Genomic DNA, 17829 nt, shown 5'->3' on the forward strand with positions numbered 1-17829 from the left:
GGATTACAAGCGAGACACCATGGCAGTGCTTACCTGTATCTTTAGAAGGCCAAGCTTCTGGTACAACATGCAGGGAAGATGCAAAGGTAACACGGAATGGAAATGGATGCGATGTTACCATTTACAAAGCTGAAGAAGTTGAGGAATTCACAGGAGAAGACAAGCAAGGGCAAAGGGCGAGGCTAATCGTGTGTATAGGAGACGAGGGAGATGGGGAACCCAAAACTGCAGGTAAGATTGAATACAAGGATTCCGAGATCGAGACTCATCGGCCTTCTCAACAAAAAGACGGGCAATTCAGGGTTAAGCGCGCTAATTCAGAAATATCATTTAAACAACGGCGAAAGCGAGTTCCACCATCTGAGATTTCGTCGGATGTAAAAACTGGATTCCCCCCATGCAATAAACAAGTAAACAAGATGTTAACAACATCTGAAACAAAATCTCAGGAGGAAATAAACCGTGGTCAGAAAGAAGTCAGAAAGCGGGAGCACAGCGTCGAGCAAGGCAAAGCAGAACCTTGAAGAACTGAAAATTTTACGAATTCCGGAAGCGTCATACCAGATGGCGGCATTTTGATAAACGTCTGCCCAGTCTTCAGAACATTTTCCTCAACTTCTAACACGGCGTTAAATGCTCACATGGACCACTGTCTTGCTGTCGAACCAAATAAGGAGAAAACTGTAAGTTCCAAGTTTACAAAACATAAAATGAAGGCAAGGAAGAAGCGTTCAATGGCAGATATATGTCGCTCCTACTCGCACACTGGAGGATTTGGAACACAGTACTGCAGAACAGTTGGCCTTGGATGATGCTAATCCCTTAGAGTTGGATAGTTTTAAATGGAATGACAGTGATATAAGGAGGCAACCTCGGACATCTCTTTACCGAGCGGCCAAAAAATATATTAGCTATATAGATCCGAAGGAAAGTAACCGTGAGAATTCCCAGAACATGAAAATGGAATGCCAGCCTCTTTTGCAGAAGGAAAAGCAAAATGAATGCCCACCATTATTACAGAAGGAAAAGCAGAAGGAATGCCCACCTTTTGAGGTCAAGCTTGACCAACCACACGGCATGAGGAAAAACAAACGGTCCAGTTTGGGTGATTTCACAGGAGCAAGCCAAAGTTCGCATTCTCATACTCTCATAAAGGTTAAGGTATGCTATTTGATTTCTAGCCTTTATAATTTTATGTCGACAAATTGTAGAATTGAAATAAGGTTGTTCGCTAGCATGTATCATCATTACTGGTTTTACATTCCCTTTAATCCCAATCTCAGTGTCTTAGTTACAATCATGCAAATGTTTTAAGGAGCCTATCCCTTTTGAAAGGTCACTGTTTCATTTATTTATGCAAATTGTGGGCACCAAAACATTTGTTCTGTAAATGTATATGATATGATAGTTAATTTTATTTAAAACGATGTTAGTTTTTGTCTTTTCAGGTTCCAAAAGCTTCACCAGCTAATCGCCTAAATGAATGCATACCCCAGCACAAGTCTCGAATTCAAACACATGAAACTGCAATGGAGGAGAAACTCCCAAGTTCTGTGAATGCATCTGCATGGACTTGCTTAAACAAACAGGGAAGTTTGAGAACAAAGAAATTCAAGCAGAAGTTGGTCAGATTGAGTTTAGCAGGATTTGGAAAACGGCATTGCAATGAGCAACATGGTGTGCCAATGGATATGTTGGAACTCAAGGATAAGAGTCATTTAGAGGGGTTAACACTTTCTCAAGGACCTGTTGTTGAATCGAAGGAGTCACCTCGAAGATCTATATCTCATTTATCTGATAAGGAACATGATTCGCCTTTTATTATTCCATCAAAAAGAAATAGAGCAAAACAGACAACAAAAGTTCAGGGAATTAATTGTACTCCATCTGTGGAAGTTGAAGAGTTTTATACTTCCAAAAGGATGAAGAACTTGTCAAGCTTGAATTTCCAAAAGATGGCAGCATGCACAGATACAAGAGGTCAATCATCAGTCAGCCTGAGAAAGTCACCTACCTCAGAAAAGGGCCAAGGTGAACAAGAGGTAAGTTTTTTGTATTAGAGTTCAATTGAGAAAGTACGACAGGATCCATCTGACTTAGATCAGCTGTCTGTCGATAAAACATTAATTTCTCAAAAATCTGGGTAAGTGTTGCAGCGTCAAAGCTTTTGGAGAATAAGGCAGGTTCATCTATACATGTAACACAATCATCAGTGCACAGTCATGGTAGAAGGATAAAATCAAAAGAGCACTTTTCACAAGAAAGACGTTTCTCAAATCTGAAGACCTTAAAACTATCAAAATCAACACAATCAGCTGCAGGATTATCTTTGAAAAGGTCTGGCTTGGGGTTTTCCAATATGGAACTGAAACGACTGAGACATTTTAAAGGTAGCCTTAGTTCACAGAAAATGAAAAAAGTTGCACATATAATGCATGACTCAATGAACGTTGAAGATGATACTAAGGATGATGTTTGGAAGACAGCTCATAATCCCGATTCTAGCAGGGAATCTCACGAGTTTATTTATGATGCTGGATCCACCAGCAATCGAGCTTATAGCATAAAGCTTGGGGATTGCGTGAGCTTTAAAGCTCAACAGTTTTGTGCAACAGAAATCTCTTCTCTGGATGGGGAACCAAGGGCAAGCCCTGATTTACAGTCAGTAGCAATGTCAGCCAGTGAATATGTGCCAAACCGTTTAGGAACCTCTTCAAAGACTGACGGAGCTGAACTGCCAAATGAAATTCAAGCTCAGCTTGATTCCACAGTTTCCACTATTTGTGAAGCTTCACAGATGTCCTGTGCAGGTGGAGCAGTTGCCATTGATGAAAATATGCAACATTGCATGCTTAAACATACAACTGTTGATTTGATAGGTGCTGCCTCACGTTCATTAGAATCTCTGAGTAACCAACCATTAGATCAACAAGATGCTGTAATTGAAGGTATAGGCAACGAAGTTATTGTCAATCAATCACTTGGCCAAAATAAATGTTCAACTGAATTCTGTGGAGCTATTAAATATGAATTAAATCCATGTTTTTCAGGGGAACATGCAGATATATATGCAGATGATTGTCTGGGAAAAAGAACTGGGTCTCAAAGCAATTCACAGGCACAACCTATTTCTGTGAAGGATGCATTAAAGGAGAGAGTATCATCCATACCTTTAGAAAATCAGAGGCACAACTTATCTATGCAAATGGACATATCCTGTGCTGATTCTGAGAATGGTGCTGCTGCAACATTGAAGCCATTTAATAAGAATCCTGGATCAGATTCAACAGAGCATATCACAGATAAAACTAATATTTGTTCAACGGCGTCCAAGTCTTTTGAGAGCCACTCTACTGTTCATCACTTCAAAACCCCCGAGGCACCTACAATTTCAAATGAAATTAATGCCTTGAACACAGATGGTATCAGAGTTACTTTAATATCTAATGATACTTATTCTGCTGACAAACCTATCATATCATCTGAAATGAGAGCTGAAAATGAAGGAGTTTCAATGCCAAGTTTGAGAAACTTAAATGAGGGGCCTCTTTCAATGCCTCAAAGTTCTGGATTTTTGCAAAGACCTATATTTGTTCATTCCATCCAGACATCTTCCTGTGCTACCTCTGTAGGTCTCCCTCTGACATCACAAGGAAGCTTATTTCAGGAAAGAGCCATGTTACTGGAGGACCCTCAACCTGTTGGAAATGGGCACTACTCTTTTGGTACGAGGATGAGCTTGGATTCAGTGGAAAAGCCTCAAGTTATTGCGCCTTCGCTTCTTTCAGTGAATTCAGGAGAAATAAATACAGCAGGGGAGGTTATACATGGTTCTCTCTTGAACACAACCTCTTCTAAATCTCACAGCGTTCCCAATGGAGTTGGCAAGTCATGGAGGAATGGACAATGGATATTCTTTCCAGAATCCCTTCCCACACATGTATGGTCCAGCGCCCAGGAGGCGTCCCAGGCTTTATCACTGCGAATCCCTCTAATGTGGAGCATATTCTGAGAGCCAATTTTCAGAATTACCCCACGGGAGAACGCTTCAGTTTCTTTCTCCACGATTTCCTGGGCAAGGGGATCTTCAACACTGATGGGGAGCTGTGGAAAATGCAGAGGAAGGCTGCGAGCTACGAATTCAATACCAAGTCGCTCCGGAACTTCGTGGTGGAGGCTGTTCAGTGGGAAATCAAGAACCGGCTAATGGTGGTGCTCAAGAGCGCATGCGAAGGGGGAGAGATCATAGACTTGCAGGACGTTCTGATGAGGTTTGCATTCGACAATATCTGCAAGGTGGCGTTCGGTGTCGATCCCGGTTGCCTCCACCCTTCTCTGCCCAGGTCCCAATTTGCAGAGGCTTTTAACGATGCTCTTGATATTAGCGCTGGCAGGGGTTTTTCCATTTTCCCCTTTCTGTGGAGAATCAAGCGAAAGATTGACATTGGTTCTGAGAGGCGGTTAAGAGAAGCCATAAATGTAGTGAATGAATTTTCCATGGACATTATTCGTTCCAGGAGAAGTGAGATCTCTGAAGGGCATCTGACGGAAGACTTGCTTTCAAGATTCATGGCGGCAGCTCTGTCTGATTGGGAGCTATTTGAGACAGAATGCGATCAGAGAGGTTCGCAGAAGATGGCAATGGCGGGCGAAAAATCGGAATTATTCATCGAAGATATGATGGTTAGTTTATGAACGCTTCCTAAAAAATGTCACGAATTTCTCAAACGCCAACTAAAAATTAAGTAGCCGCAGAACCGCGTTCATGACTATCCATGAACACACAATGATATTTCAGAACTCTGCGGTTATGCCCGCGATATTTCAGAACTCTGCGGTTATGCCCCGATATTCTTGACGCCGCGTGTCAGCTTGCTCTGCGGTTATGCCCGCGATATTCTTGACGCCGCGTGTCAGCTTGAGAAACAAACGGACGACGAAAGTCCCTTTCAAAGGAAGGCCTATCGGCCTAAAAAAATAGTTGGTATATTATTAAAAACTGGAACTTTTTTATTAAAAATTATTAAAAAAATTAGGTTGTTCTCTATTTGAAGTTTGGGAATCTCCATTGTTTTATTTTTTAGTGCATAATTTGGAGGCTTTCCATTCAACTGATCCTTTGTGTCCATTTTACTTATCCGGAGTGGATATTGAAAATTTAATAATAAGTTGAGTCTTAATGACACATGAAGATATGGTATAGGGAAATAGATCCAACGTGTTCTCTCTCATCTTTAAATTCAAGGATTTTGAGAAATAATGCATGGCGTATACAACATAATTCATTCACACTCTTTTGTAAGAAAACAATAGTCAATCATTGTAGAGACAAATAATGGTTATTTACTTTAAAAACAAAGTGTAATATATTTGAATATTGGTTAGAAACTATGAACAAAAATGCTCCTTCAATGACTTTCAATTAAAGATTTGAAAATAAGGAGATGATGAGAAAAAGAATATAGTATTTCAAATGGTCAAATGGGAAATGGCATGCAAGATTGCTTGAGTGGAGGAAGCACTTATTCAGCACATTCTTTTAGGCTATGGTTTTTTTTAAATAGCATTTTTAGGTGATTTTTATAACATTAATGGTAACATATATATTTGGAGGATTTTATTAAAAGGCATGATCCATATTTGTTCTATTCTTTGGAAACACACATAGATTTATTCTATAATCACATTGATATTATATTTTTTTTATATAAAAATTAAACCAATTTAACATAAATACACACACATTAGAAATAGTTTGATCCAAGGCCAAGGCTTGCCCCAATGTTAGGCGAAAAAACAATCTTCCCACCAATGGGATGTTATTACTAGAATTATGTGAATCTTGTTGAGCTTCGATGTCCCTTGGGATAGTTTAACTCCCCTATAAGTGTCTTCCATCCTCAACCACTCCCCATGAGGTTTGAACTAAAGACCTAGTGGGGATTAAACCCCACATAGTGTCACTAGTTTACACCTCATGGGTGTATGTGCACATGTGTGTGTGTGTGTGTAATTTAATAAATATGATATGTTCCATATACTACTTGATCTAGGTGGATATTGGTGCCCACCCACCTAGATCTCCAATCAGTTTCGTTCGTTTCCTTGTTTATTGCAGCATTTACTATTTTTTGCAGTTTTTTGGGTCCTGAACTTCTAAAGTAGTTTTAACCACCTAAATGACATTTTTTTGAGGTCCAGAGCAGGCCATGTCCATAGGTAGGGGCCTGCCGCAAATTGTGTATTACTTGGAGAGATATTTCCAACAAGGTATCGTACGCGCCAAATGGAGATAATATGACCAAGTTACTACCCTAGGAAGTTGGCTGCCCACTAAGCCCAACAAGGCCCTAAAACTCTTGGCATTCCATCTCCTGGGGTTAGGGTTTTTGTTGTTTAGGAATTTCCCTTGTTGTTCAAAATAGGCCCTTGAGCCACCCGGATGCGGGTGACAACACGACACATTTATGAGGTCTTGGATAATTAAGGCACCTGGCCTCGCACCTGACTGGAGGACTCAGAAAGTAGATCTCATGGTATGCGAATTTATTTGGAGGATAAGTGGAATGATGGTCGCTCAGTTAGCCATTAATGAGCGCATGGAACGAGAGCTCAAGCTCAATGCTTTATACATGGAACGGTTTATGGTTCATCCCATTGCTTCTGGTTCTTTTTTCCTCCACCAGCTTGTATTTCCACATCCCTGCCTCGCTCAGATAGCTTGGAAGCACGCCTGGGTTGTAGGCTCGGTCGGGTTCCTCTGTTCCCACTCTCTCTCCCATCAGCTCTGCCACTCCCCTTTTCTCCGCCGCTGTGTCAATCTGAAGATGCCTCGTCGCAGAGGGGTCTCCCGCCGAGGAGGTTCCAGTGCCAATAGAGGCAGAGCCTCTAGTTCCTTGCCCCAGAATGTTATTCCCATTGCTTCGGCCTCTCCTTCCTCACCACCCTCTGGATATGCTCATCCTCTTCCGCTCAATTCATTCCAAACTTCCCAGTTCACCTTCCAGAGCAGGCTCAACAGACCAGTTTTGACTGCCAGTATCACGGTTATTGTTGCTGAGGAAGAGGATAATCCTAAAAGCTCTGCCCATACCTCCTCCTCTCATTCCTAGGAAGACAGCATCATTCAGGGGGAAATGGCGGGAGTGATGTCAAATGCAGACAATATGCAGGAAGATTGCCCGGTGCCTGAAGTTTCTACACATCAAGCTAACTCTGATCAACACGAAATCCTTGGCTGCGAACCGGTTCATCATGAAAGCGGCATCCTCAACTTGGTCACTCCTCTAGAAGGGATTGAAGACAGTGGTTTTGTTACCTGGGTGGCTTTGTCTAGCCGGGTGGACAAGGACGTGACCAATTTTCCGCATCAGGACGATTAAGGTTGATTTCTCACTGACGGATGGTACCTTTGTCTTCGCTCTGCTCGCCTTTCTGCAATCTGTCTATTTTTCCTGGGTCTATGTTCATGGGTCTTAGTTTTTTTGGGTCTCTGCATACGAATATGGTCTCAAATCCTGTTTGTTTTTGGTGTGAGCTAACATGCTCTCAATATACAGCAAATAGGCTGAGTTTGGCTGGTTATGTTTTGTCTCTTTTGTCCAAGATGAGAATGTCAGTTTGTTTACCAGCAACGTCTTTGTATGCTTTTGTCAAAAGGTGTTAGACTCAGAACAAAATGGATTTTCAGAGTGTTATTGTCTAACATTTCAAGTTTTTGAAGTCTGTATCCTGAAAAGGCAATCAGCAGTATATGTATGATTCAGAATATATGGCTAAGGGCTGGCCTCTGCCCCCTCTGAGGTTTCGACCTCATTGTACATAATTTTCTCTTTTTTAATAGAATTAGTCTTTACTCAGAAAAAATAAAAATAAAAAAAAATAGGCCCTTGAGCCTCATTGTAACACGGTCCAAAAGCATGTCCTGTCAACTCTCTTCTCAAAGATAAGCTACCATCGCCCTTGCTAGTTTATCTCCATTCTGTTTGTAAACATATTTCAATATTTTCTATTAAGGAAATGAAATGTTATTTATGTTGCATCTTTGTATTTATGGTTATATATGTGATTTTTGCATTTCTGTTTAAATTCGGATCATTACTACCACCAAATTTGTGTTGTGAAAGCTTAAGAAGACTTAATTCTCTACATCTAATGTCCAATATGTTTTGGAGTCAAATTCTATTTAATGATACTGTAAATGATGATGATGATGATTAAAGTTAACTGATATTAAAAATTTTATCATACCTTAAGAAGGTAAGTAATTACTCATAATTATTTAGCATTTTATTTCTATACTAAAGAAACATTAAGAGAAGTGTTCCAAGGTCACAATAGTGTCTTTGAATTAAAAAATAAAGAAGGTTTGTAGTGTGATAAATGTTTTAAATTTACACCTAATGTGAATATAAATTGAGAAATCTTAGAGAAAGTGATTTTCATCTTCAATGCTCTTAATGTCACAAATATATAAAATCTTTCATCCCATGGTGTTTTGGGAATTGACGAATGCCTAGTTTTGCTATGAAGCTCATTGGAATTTGTTCTAATTTTAGCAATGTTTATTTTCTTCTTTACATTAGTCAAGATAGAGGATTTTTATTTTTATTTTTTATTTATTTAATTTATTTATTTGTTTTCTTTCAGATTTGGGTTGATCATTTTCTTATAATATTTTACTTTCCTTTTTCCCTATAACTCTTTATCACCCCACAATTTCTCCTAAAATTTATACATAATAATTATCCTTATTTTGCTAGATGATTTCTTCATTTATCCTCCAATGGTCTAGCCAAGATTAAGCATTCTTATGTCACCCTCAATATAACTGATGGAGATGAATTTTGCTAGAGTTAGACGTAATTTTAGGAAACTTTTTTTCTTCCATGTTGTTAAAATTTTCCTATATATAAGATACCTATTCATACCCATACTTTTAATGGGGGGAAGACTTGATTCAATCAAGAGAATTGTATAGGGTTTATATCATTTAATCTTGATATTGTAGGGCATAAAATACTTTTTGGTACGTTCGTTTTTTTATATGAAAGAAATCAGTGTTCCACTCTGTTTCGATGGTTAGAGTGAAGTTAGTACCAACAAGGGTTAGAGTGAGGTTGTAAGTACTAGGATAGGTCACAGATATACTCAAGAGTCCAAAAGGCTTGAAGCCAATACAAAAAGATCCATAGGCATGAGGCCATTAGAACAATATTTATCGAGCCATTATAGTTCATCATGTTAACATGTTTGGGGAAAACAATCATTCCACCCAACAACTCACAATAACCCCAATATAAAAGAATTCATATTATAAAAATATTTTGTAAATATAAAAATTGATATAAAAGTAATAATATATTTAATCATTATTAAAATAAAACTAATCTATCATTCTCATAAAAAAACTTATTTAAATCCAATAAGGTTAATTATAGATAGTGGTTATTCTACTTCTTTAAAATCACTCTATTTTATCTAGTAAGTAACTTGACTTTATTACATAGGTAAGTATAGTTATCATAGCATTATTTATTGAGAGGATGACCAGTAACAACATTTGCAAGGGGAGGGTGGAAGTAGATCAAGTACAATTCTAATTGTTAACTAACATTGAAATTTTACAACTAACTTTGTTAGAGGCTAAAATTAATCGTTTTATTTTGTCTACTTGAATCAAGAGGTACATTTCCCTTTACCTATAAATAAAAATGGTTATTTTTTATTTGAATGTTATTGAGGATATTTCTTTCATAAAAGTTATCAAATGTTTGAATTTATCTAATGTTTGTGAATTGTTATGATTGTTGCCACCTTTACTTAGTTTTGTAGGTAAGTAAATATCAAGAAGTATTTATTCTAAGAAATTCATCTAAAATTATATATATACATATACTACATTTGAAACTTATTAAGGATTTTGGGTGACACAATATTTATTGAATCTTGAACATGCATATGTTAGGCACATTGATGTATCATAGCATAACAATATCTTCTGGTACAACCTTTCTTTATTTTATGTACTTCCTAAGATATCTTCATTGCCAATAGAGATATTTCATAAATGTGATCGAATTTTGGTTATCAAATAAATAAGTAAATAATGTTTGCTAATGTGTTAATAATTTAAAATGTTACGAGGACAATTTTGTAGAGAAAAGTGTCATTTAATTATTTATTTATTTTTGTTTTCTTGGGTATAGGTTTTCTTTTGTATTTTTTCCCAATTTTATTTAAAATTTGACTTATTGGAATGGTAAGTTAATTGCTTTAAGTTAATTGTTTTATTTATATATTTTAATATATTTATATATTTGATTTTTTTAAATAATTAACTAAAAATTATAATTTAAATATAAATGGTGAAATATTTAGAATTTAGTATCATTAAATTATAATAGCAAGAGTAAATATACTAATAAATTATGATTTAACAAGAGTTGTCACTAGAATACTTAATTTTCAATATTTCAATATTTCAATTATTATTTTAATTGTGTATTACCAACTTAACATAAATAACCTTGTTATTTCAAATCAAATTACAACTTTTTCAATTTAACAATTCCAATTTAATAATTGTATAAGACTCTCTCAACATTTGCTAATATATGTTTTTCTGTTCATTTGAAGAAGATTAATTTTCGCAGCTCAAATGTTATTTCTCGGCACGTTATGGGTTCATCCTTTGGAGTTCACGTTATGGGTTCGTCCTTTGGAATTCTCTGTCATCCGATCCGATCTGATCTAATCCACACCAAAGTAAAACAATACCGCTTGGCTATGAATGGACAAATACTGAATCGATGTCTATGGCAACCAAAAAAGTGGCCCAAAACAACCGCAACACCTCAGCGCTCAAATATCACACAACTTTACTCAAAAAAATCATGTCTAATGTAATGCAATTCAGACAACTCAACTGCAATTTGGATGATCACTGCACTCTTTCTCTCTTTGTCTATGTCTAAGCTTGAAATAACACGCAATCACTCACAGCTTGATCACGATCATCCTCTACAAAACACTCTACTTCACAATCGCTTTCACATCCTTGGATCTCGAACCCTATCATCTAATACCAACTTAAAGAAATAAGGACTACATAAAGAATCTTGTTATCAAATTAAGCCAATGCCCAAATGCTATATTAATTTTTATTATTATTTATAATATTTTATATATAGAAAACAAACATTTTTAAGTTGTTGAGGCAATTTGGATGATTTGATACAAAAATCTTTAAAGGAGCATGTTAACGTCATAAGATTTTATTGTGAGATTGTATGTTTTATTGTTTAAAATGTGTTTTCAAATGTATAAATGGATTTAGCTTTTCATAACTTTATTACACACTTGGATTGTGCATTATCCATATTAGAGAAGTCAATATTTTCATTCTAACAAATATTTACAGAATTTTAGATAAAATTCTAACAAATATTTACATACTTTTAGATAAAATTCTGGTTGGCTAAAAGCCCCTCTTCCTCTGACTTCAGAAAAAAGGTTAATGGTTCAAGAGGCATTTGGCTAGAGTGTTGGCCTAAGTGAAAGCTTGTTCCCTTAAGAGGCATTTGGCTAGAGTGTTGGCCTGAGTGAAAGCCTATTCCCTTAAGGCCCATGAGGTTGTAAATCCAAATAGAGTGGTTTTTCTTGAAGAACAAAGATAAGTCAGGATGCATTCAGAGACTAGATAACAGTCAGCAGTAACGGTTGCCCCGAGTGATGGTTTCACAACTAAATAATGATAGATTTTCCCACTACTAAATTATTTGAAAATTAAAAATCTAAACATAAAAGAAGATAATAACTACTTGGTCCTTAGCATAACTAGTCTAGATAGAAATGATTTGAAATGAATAAATATTTGGAAATGATCTCCTTATGCTCATTCAATAGATTTTCCTCCTACTGCAATTTGCATTATTGTTTACATTGACATGTAAAATTAGACTCTACGTTAATTTGCATTGTTGTTTACAAGTACAATGACATATAGAATTAGACTCTACTTTTGCATTGTTGTTTACATGTACAATGACATATAGAATTAGAGTCTACTTTTGAATAGCATTAGTTAAACCTGTCTCCATTGGACAGAAATTGATACAATCCTCATATGATTAAAAAAAAAAGAGTAATGCTTGTTTTTAACAATTGTTTCTTTTCAATGTACCTTCTATGAAGATAAGTGATCAATCAACATATCTCATACAGACATTCAAAATGGTGCATTTATGTTGATCTCAAGTTTTTAAAATACAATTTATATACAGCTGCTCAAACTTGCATAGTTGCCGAATTTGGCCGAATTGGCTGAAAAATTTCCAAAGTACGGTGGTTCGATTCGGTTCATGAATTAATTTGCCAATTTGAAGTTCGGTACGACGTGTTAAGTTCACAGGAGAGCACATCAGTTTTCCATGTGGCCCATCTTTTTGATAAATGAGATGGTAGGATACCTCTTAATGAATGTTAACGCTGGTCAATTATTTATACAATGTGTAACACCTTAAACCTTAAACAAGACCTAAATAAAAATAATTTTTTTTTACCCGACCTAAACTTATGAACTATTTATATATCATTAAATATGCCAACGTGGCAGTGATGCTGTCAACAACACGTTGATTAATTTTTGATATTTGTTATTAAATTTCTCACACCATGCAGTGAGGTTTCTGTCATTCTTTAAAGAGGCACATGGACTTACTCAAGGTATAACACTTATCACACTTCTCTGGTGTAAATTCACTGGGTACCTCCCTCCATGTGGCGTGATCTGGGGCTATCCTCTTGTCAGCCTCCATCCATCGATGAAACTTCAGCTCGACAGTTGTGTCCCCTTGCATCCGTCGATCTGTCTAGAGGAGATCCAACAACAGAGAAGTGTTAGGTTTATTCCAACTACCCCGCCCCCACCTTCGAGCAGATGGAGGGTCATTTGCATTCAGAGGGTTGATGGTTCGGCTGCTCTACAATAGGTTCAACTACCAGGTCTTCAATCGATTCTACAAATTTATATGTCGAGAGCCATGGCGTCGAATGAATGCCTGCCTTAGGGAGGTAATGGAACCCTTTCCTTGTTTTATAGTCTATTATGTAACCGTGGTTTATCCTGCCTGCTTTACTGTCTCATGATTTGTAAGGGTTTGACAGGTGACTTTCCATGTCTTGGGACATCGCCACACTGCTTTGGTTTATCGAGGGTTAAAGAGTTTTGAAACCAACTCCAAAGAGATGAGCGTGCGTTCTAAGGTATTGTTCTTCAGTTTAACTTAAATCCGCATACTATTAATACATAAGTCTAATTGCCACGCAGGTGGATTACTTATGGATGGAATCTTCAGGGTTCAGATGAGGTTTCAAGCCTCGGTCACTCTGTCTTTAAATGATTTTCTTAATGCAATGCATACCCTAGTTAATGATATAATGATGTTGTCGCAGGTAACTTGCTTCCCTTACCGGGGTTCTTATGGAGTCAGTCTCGCGCCCTCCAAGGTCATGAAGACTGATACCCTACTCGGTTGTCTACAAGTTGGAATGTTTCACCTAGGTTTTCTTAGTTTTCTTACTATGGTTTAGATGCCTCCGAAACATAGCTTTCCAGAGGGGTTTCACCAGACCTACCCAATTCTTAATTTTCTTTATAGGGAAGACTGAGTAAACCATTTAAAAGTCATTTCTGTTATTTAATATGGTAGCAATGTCGATAGAGCTGCTCTGATTTCTGGGTTCAGGAGGCTATTTAGTCTCTGGTATTTTCGTAAATGATGGGATACAGAACCCCTCTGGGACAATGAATATTTCGTTGTGCTATAAATTCTAGGATTTTCCCTGTTTTTAGCTTTACCTCCATTTGGATATGTGAATATAGACCACATCTTGTTGCTGTAAGAATTCAGTGATAATAGTGTTAGTTTAATTACAATGTTTCTACATAGTTTTCTATTAATCGCCTATGGAGGGTTTTACTGATTTATACTATTTCTTGCCATACTCGTTAGTATCAACGTTTTTCAATTCAAAGTGTCTGATAGTCATTTATGAATATGTTAAAGTTTTAGGGTTTCATTTAAGTACTTCTTTTCTGCTTAGGCTAAGCTAAAATCCTTTTCCTTGAATGCTTAACTAAAATATTTTCCCATTCTACTATGGCAGAAGGTTTTCCTTGTTATGATTTATGAATACAATTTATTATACTAGAGGGAATGAGTTTATTTTCTTTCCCATTTTATATCTTCATGTTGTAGCTAGAAAATCAGGAACCGAATGCTTATTCGTATTTCGAGTTTTACTAGGCTTACCGCTTTATTATATAATTACAATCGTTCTTGAGCCTTGAATTTCCTTCGGTTTCTGTATTGAGCATCGAAATTATTTGTTCTCTTACGAAAGAAGTCTTTCTATTGAACATATTCTGTTACTATTTTAAGTATATGTACCATGATCATGTAATGAGCTATTCTTCTAATGTAAGAAGTATTTACTCCATTAATATATCATTATCAGTACTTAAATAAAAGTTTTATTCTGCTACTATAATAAGTATTTACTCCATTAATCTATCATTATTAGTACTTAAATAAAAGTTATATTTTGCGACTGTAAGAAGTATTTACTCCATTAACCTATCATTATCAGTACTTAAGTAAAAGTTATAATACTTATATGACTAACTTATCATAAAATACTAAAGATATATGGAAAGTCTCTCCTCCCAGCCACGAGCCTGGCGATTATGTCCAGGCTCTCCCCCCAGCACTTTCTCTGTTTCACCCTCGATTATACCAGCTGCCTTCGGTTCTTTGGGCCTCAGGACTCCACTTTCCATCTCAAGTCTTGCACTCTATTTGACTGTAAATGAGCAACATCCCACTGGTCTCTTTTTCTCTCCAGCTCTAGGATAACCCTCCTTTTCCTTATTTTCCCCTCTATATTTCCCTTTCCAGGGTAGGGGTGTAACTGTTTCTTTTAATTAGAGTAAACAATTTATTTTTATTAACATGTCTAAATTCCTAATTAATCATAAATTAGGTAACAACTTGTTATCTCGCTTTCCAGCCTCAGTCATTGTCATAATGTAAAAGAAATAAATGCAATAAATCATAAAACTGAATTTAATAACCACAGTACTTCTTTCATGGAGGTTTGGGTGTTACATCTCCCCCAACATGTGAGGAACATCATCCCCAGTGTTCTTTCTAATTTAAGAAAACAATGTCGGAGAAGCTTCCCAAATAAATCTCTCCTCTTCGTAGGTGGCCTCTTATGGGCCAAAGTACTTCCAATGCACTTTAGCCTAGGTGATGGCTCGCTTCCGCAATGTGGTTTCTCTCCGATCGAGAATACGAAGAGGTTCCGCTAGAAACTCTCCTTCCGGTTAGACCTGCACATAGACAATTCACAGTCATAATTTTCGCAAATCAGTTTATATATATATTCCCTTAGCTTATTACCATAATATTTTCCCAATTTATTATATGTTGTGGGTTGTACACATATTTTTTTAACAACGAAACATGCAAAACGTTGTGGACTCGAATGTGGCTTGGTAACGCAAGCTTATAGGCTACTGGTCCAATTCGTTCCAAGACTTGAAAAGGTCCATAGTACTGGGGTGCTAACTTAGCATAACCCCTCCACTGTAAGGAAATTTTTCGGTGCTTTACTCTTAGATATATGTGATCTCCCAGTTGAAACTCTCTGTATGTCCTCTTTTTATCTGCATAGATTTTCTTCCTATCTTGGGAAACCCTTAGATTATGTCAAACCTTCTTAATAGTTTCCTCCATCTCTGCTAACATATTGGGACCCAATTCTAGCTTATTAACAAGATTATTCCAGTCCACAGGCACACTGCACTTTCTTCCATATAACACCTCGAAGGGGCTCATACCCAGTGATTCATGATGTCCATTATTGTATGCAAATTCCATGAGTTTGAGGTAATCCTCCCACTTATGTGGTTGTTGCATCGTAAACATGTGTAGCATGTCTTCCAGCACTTGATTTACCCATTCAATTTGTCTGTCCATTTGGGGATGGTAAGCCGTACCAAATTGGATCTGGGTACCCAATATTGAAAATAGGGTTTTCGAGAATGTCGATGTAAATTTCACATCCCTATCTGAAATTACCACCTTGTGTTATGCTCTTGACCTGCAAGAATATACCAGAATACCAAATATGCAAAAAAATATACCTAGAACACAGAATAATAAGAAATAATAGCAAGTATTTTATTATTCAGAAACGAAATCAATGTTCACTTGCCTCTTCGAGGCGGAAACCTCCAATAGAGCTGGGCTCAATTACAAAATAAGATGCGATGCTCCTCGAGGGGAGTCTTTATCCTTTATATAGGATTCATACATGCAATACCATGGGTCAATACCATGGTTCTTATTAATACCATCTATCTAATACCATGACCCATTTGCAACTAACCGTGGTCCCCTCTTGAAATGCAGGTCAACCACTTACAATTATTAATATGGGCTTTATTGACTCTTTACTTAACTATAACTAGCACTCGATCCTATTACATAAATAAGGGGGTTAGGGTTGGACCCTAACATGCCCTCCCCCATAAGAATAGCCTTGTCCTCAAGGCTGAAGCTGTGGAAACTGCTAAAGGACAATGGCTGGTTCCTAGGTCGCATCTTCCAGAGAGGTTTCTTTCCACTTAACGAGGACTTCCTTGATCGTGCGGCCACGCAGGTGATGTTCCCGCATGTCAAGAACCTGTTCAGGTTGGAGCCAGATTGACCCTTCTTCATCCAATTCAGGTAGACTGGTTTGAATTCGGCAATGGTTCCCAATCACTTTCTTGAGGCATGAGACATGGAATACTGGATGGATTTTTGCAGTGGGTGGCAAAGCTAGCTTGTAGGCGACTTCTCCTATGCGTTGAAGTACTTGATATGGTTTGTAGAATTTTGGAGATAATTTCTGACAACCCTTGTCTTTGAGTGATGTTTGCTTATATGGTTGTAGCCTCAAAAATACCTAATCCCCTTCTTGAAATTGGAGTTCTGAATGATGTTGATCTGCCTGTTGCTTCATGTGGTTTTGAGCTTGATGGAGATTCTCTCTGAGGTGGGCCAACATGGTTGTGCAGTTCTGTAAGAGTTGATCCACTGCTTGTACCTTTGAGCATCCCTTGATATAAGAAGTAGGTGAAGGAGGGAGTTGACCATAAACTGCTTCATATGGAGTCATTTTGGTGGTGGCATGATAGTTGGTGTTATACCACCATTCGGCTAGAGGTAACCACTGTACCCATAGATGTTTCTTTTCTGAAGTGAAACACCTAAGGTAGGTCTCTAGACATTTGTTGACTGCTTCAGTTTGACCATCATTTTGGGGATGATAGGAAGTACTAAGTTGTAGTTGGGTACCTTGTAGCCTGAAGAGTTCCTGCCAAAAGTTACTGGTGAAGATCGGGTCATGATCAGACACATTGGAAGTGGGCATGCCATGAAATTTGAAGATCTGGTCCATGGAAGATTGAGCTACCAAAGTCAGTGTAAAATGGTGGGGTAGGGCGCAAAAATGAGCATACTTAGAATGTCTGTCCACAACCACCATGATGACTGAATTATTGTCTAACTTCGGAAGACTCGTAATGAAGTCCATAGAAACCTCTGTCCAGATTGAGGTCGGGATGGGCAATGGCTGTAATGTGCCTGGGGATTTGACTATTTCTCCTTTGTGGTGCTGACATATGTTGCACTCAGCTACAAAAGTAAGAATGTCCTTTTTCATGCCTGTCCAAAAGAATGATCGTCGAGTGTGAGCATAAGTCTTCTAAAAGCC

The 17829-nt window shown here is 37.4% G+C and overlaps 2 protein-coding genes and 1 pseudogene across 2 annotated transcripts; all 3 read left to right on the plus strand.

The window, feature by feature from the left end:
- Positions 1–644: 644 nt before the first annotated feature.
- Positions 645–2071, plus strand: LOC149176206 (uncharacterized). Its single transcript, XM_089423059.1, has 2 exons — positions 645–1161; positions 1449–2071. Exons 1-2 carry the CDS (start codon positions 955–957, stop codon positions 2058–2060), a joined length of 819 nt encoding a protein of 272 aa, XP_089279185.1. The 5' UTR covers positions 645–954; the 3' UTR covers positions 2061–2071.
- A 132-nt stretch (positions 2072–2203) lies between these two features.
- On the plus strand, positions 2204–4066 carry LOC149176207 (uncharacterized). The gene is made up of 2 exons (XM_089419903.1): positions 2204–2948; positions 3051–4066. Exons 1-2 carry the CDS (start codon positions 2360–2362, stop codon positions 4010–4012), a joined length of 1551 nt encoding a protein of 516 aa, XP_089276029.1. The 5' UTR covers positions 2204–2359; the 3' UTR covers positions 4013–4066.
- A 47-nt stretch (positions 4067–4113) lies between these two features.
- Positions 4114–4858, plus strand: LOC149176208 (cytochrome P450 94A1 pseudogene; annotated as a pseudogene).
- The last annotated feature ends 12971 nt before the right edge of the window (positions 4859–17829 follow it).

The sequence above is a fragment of the Pinus tabuliformis genome, chromosome 4_1, assembly GCF_031772625.1.
Source record: "Pinus tabuliformis cultivar Carrire ecotype Pingquan chromosome 4_1, CPIR1, whole genome shotgun sequence".
Taxonomy (NCBI): domain Eukaryota; kingdom Viridiplantae; phylum Streptophyta; class Pinopsida; order Pinales; family Pinaceae; genus Pinus; species Pinus tabuliformis.

Bases quoted from the DNA above. Each gene is read 5' to 3' on its own strand.
- LOC149176206 (XM_089423059.1), top strand. From the start codon at position 955: ATGAAAATGGAATGCCAGCCTCTTTTGCAGAAGGAAAAGCAAAATGAA. The intron at 1,162-1,448 runs GTATGCTATTTG...TTGTCTTTTCAG, and splicing joins ATACTCTCATAAAGGTTAAG to GTTCCAAAAGCTTCACCAGC.
- LOC149176207 (XM_089419903.1), top strand. From the start codon at position 2,360: ATGGAACTGAAACGACTGAGACATTTTAAAGGTAGCCTTAGTTCACAG. The intron at 2,949-3,050 runs GTATAGGCAACG...CATGTTTTTCAG, and splicing joins ACAAGATGCTGTAATTGAAG to GGGAACATGCAGATATATAT.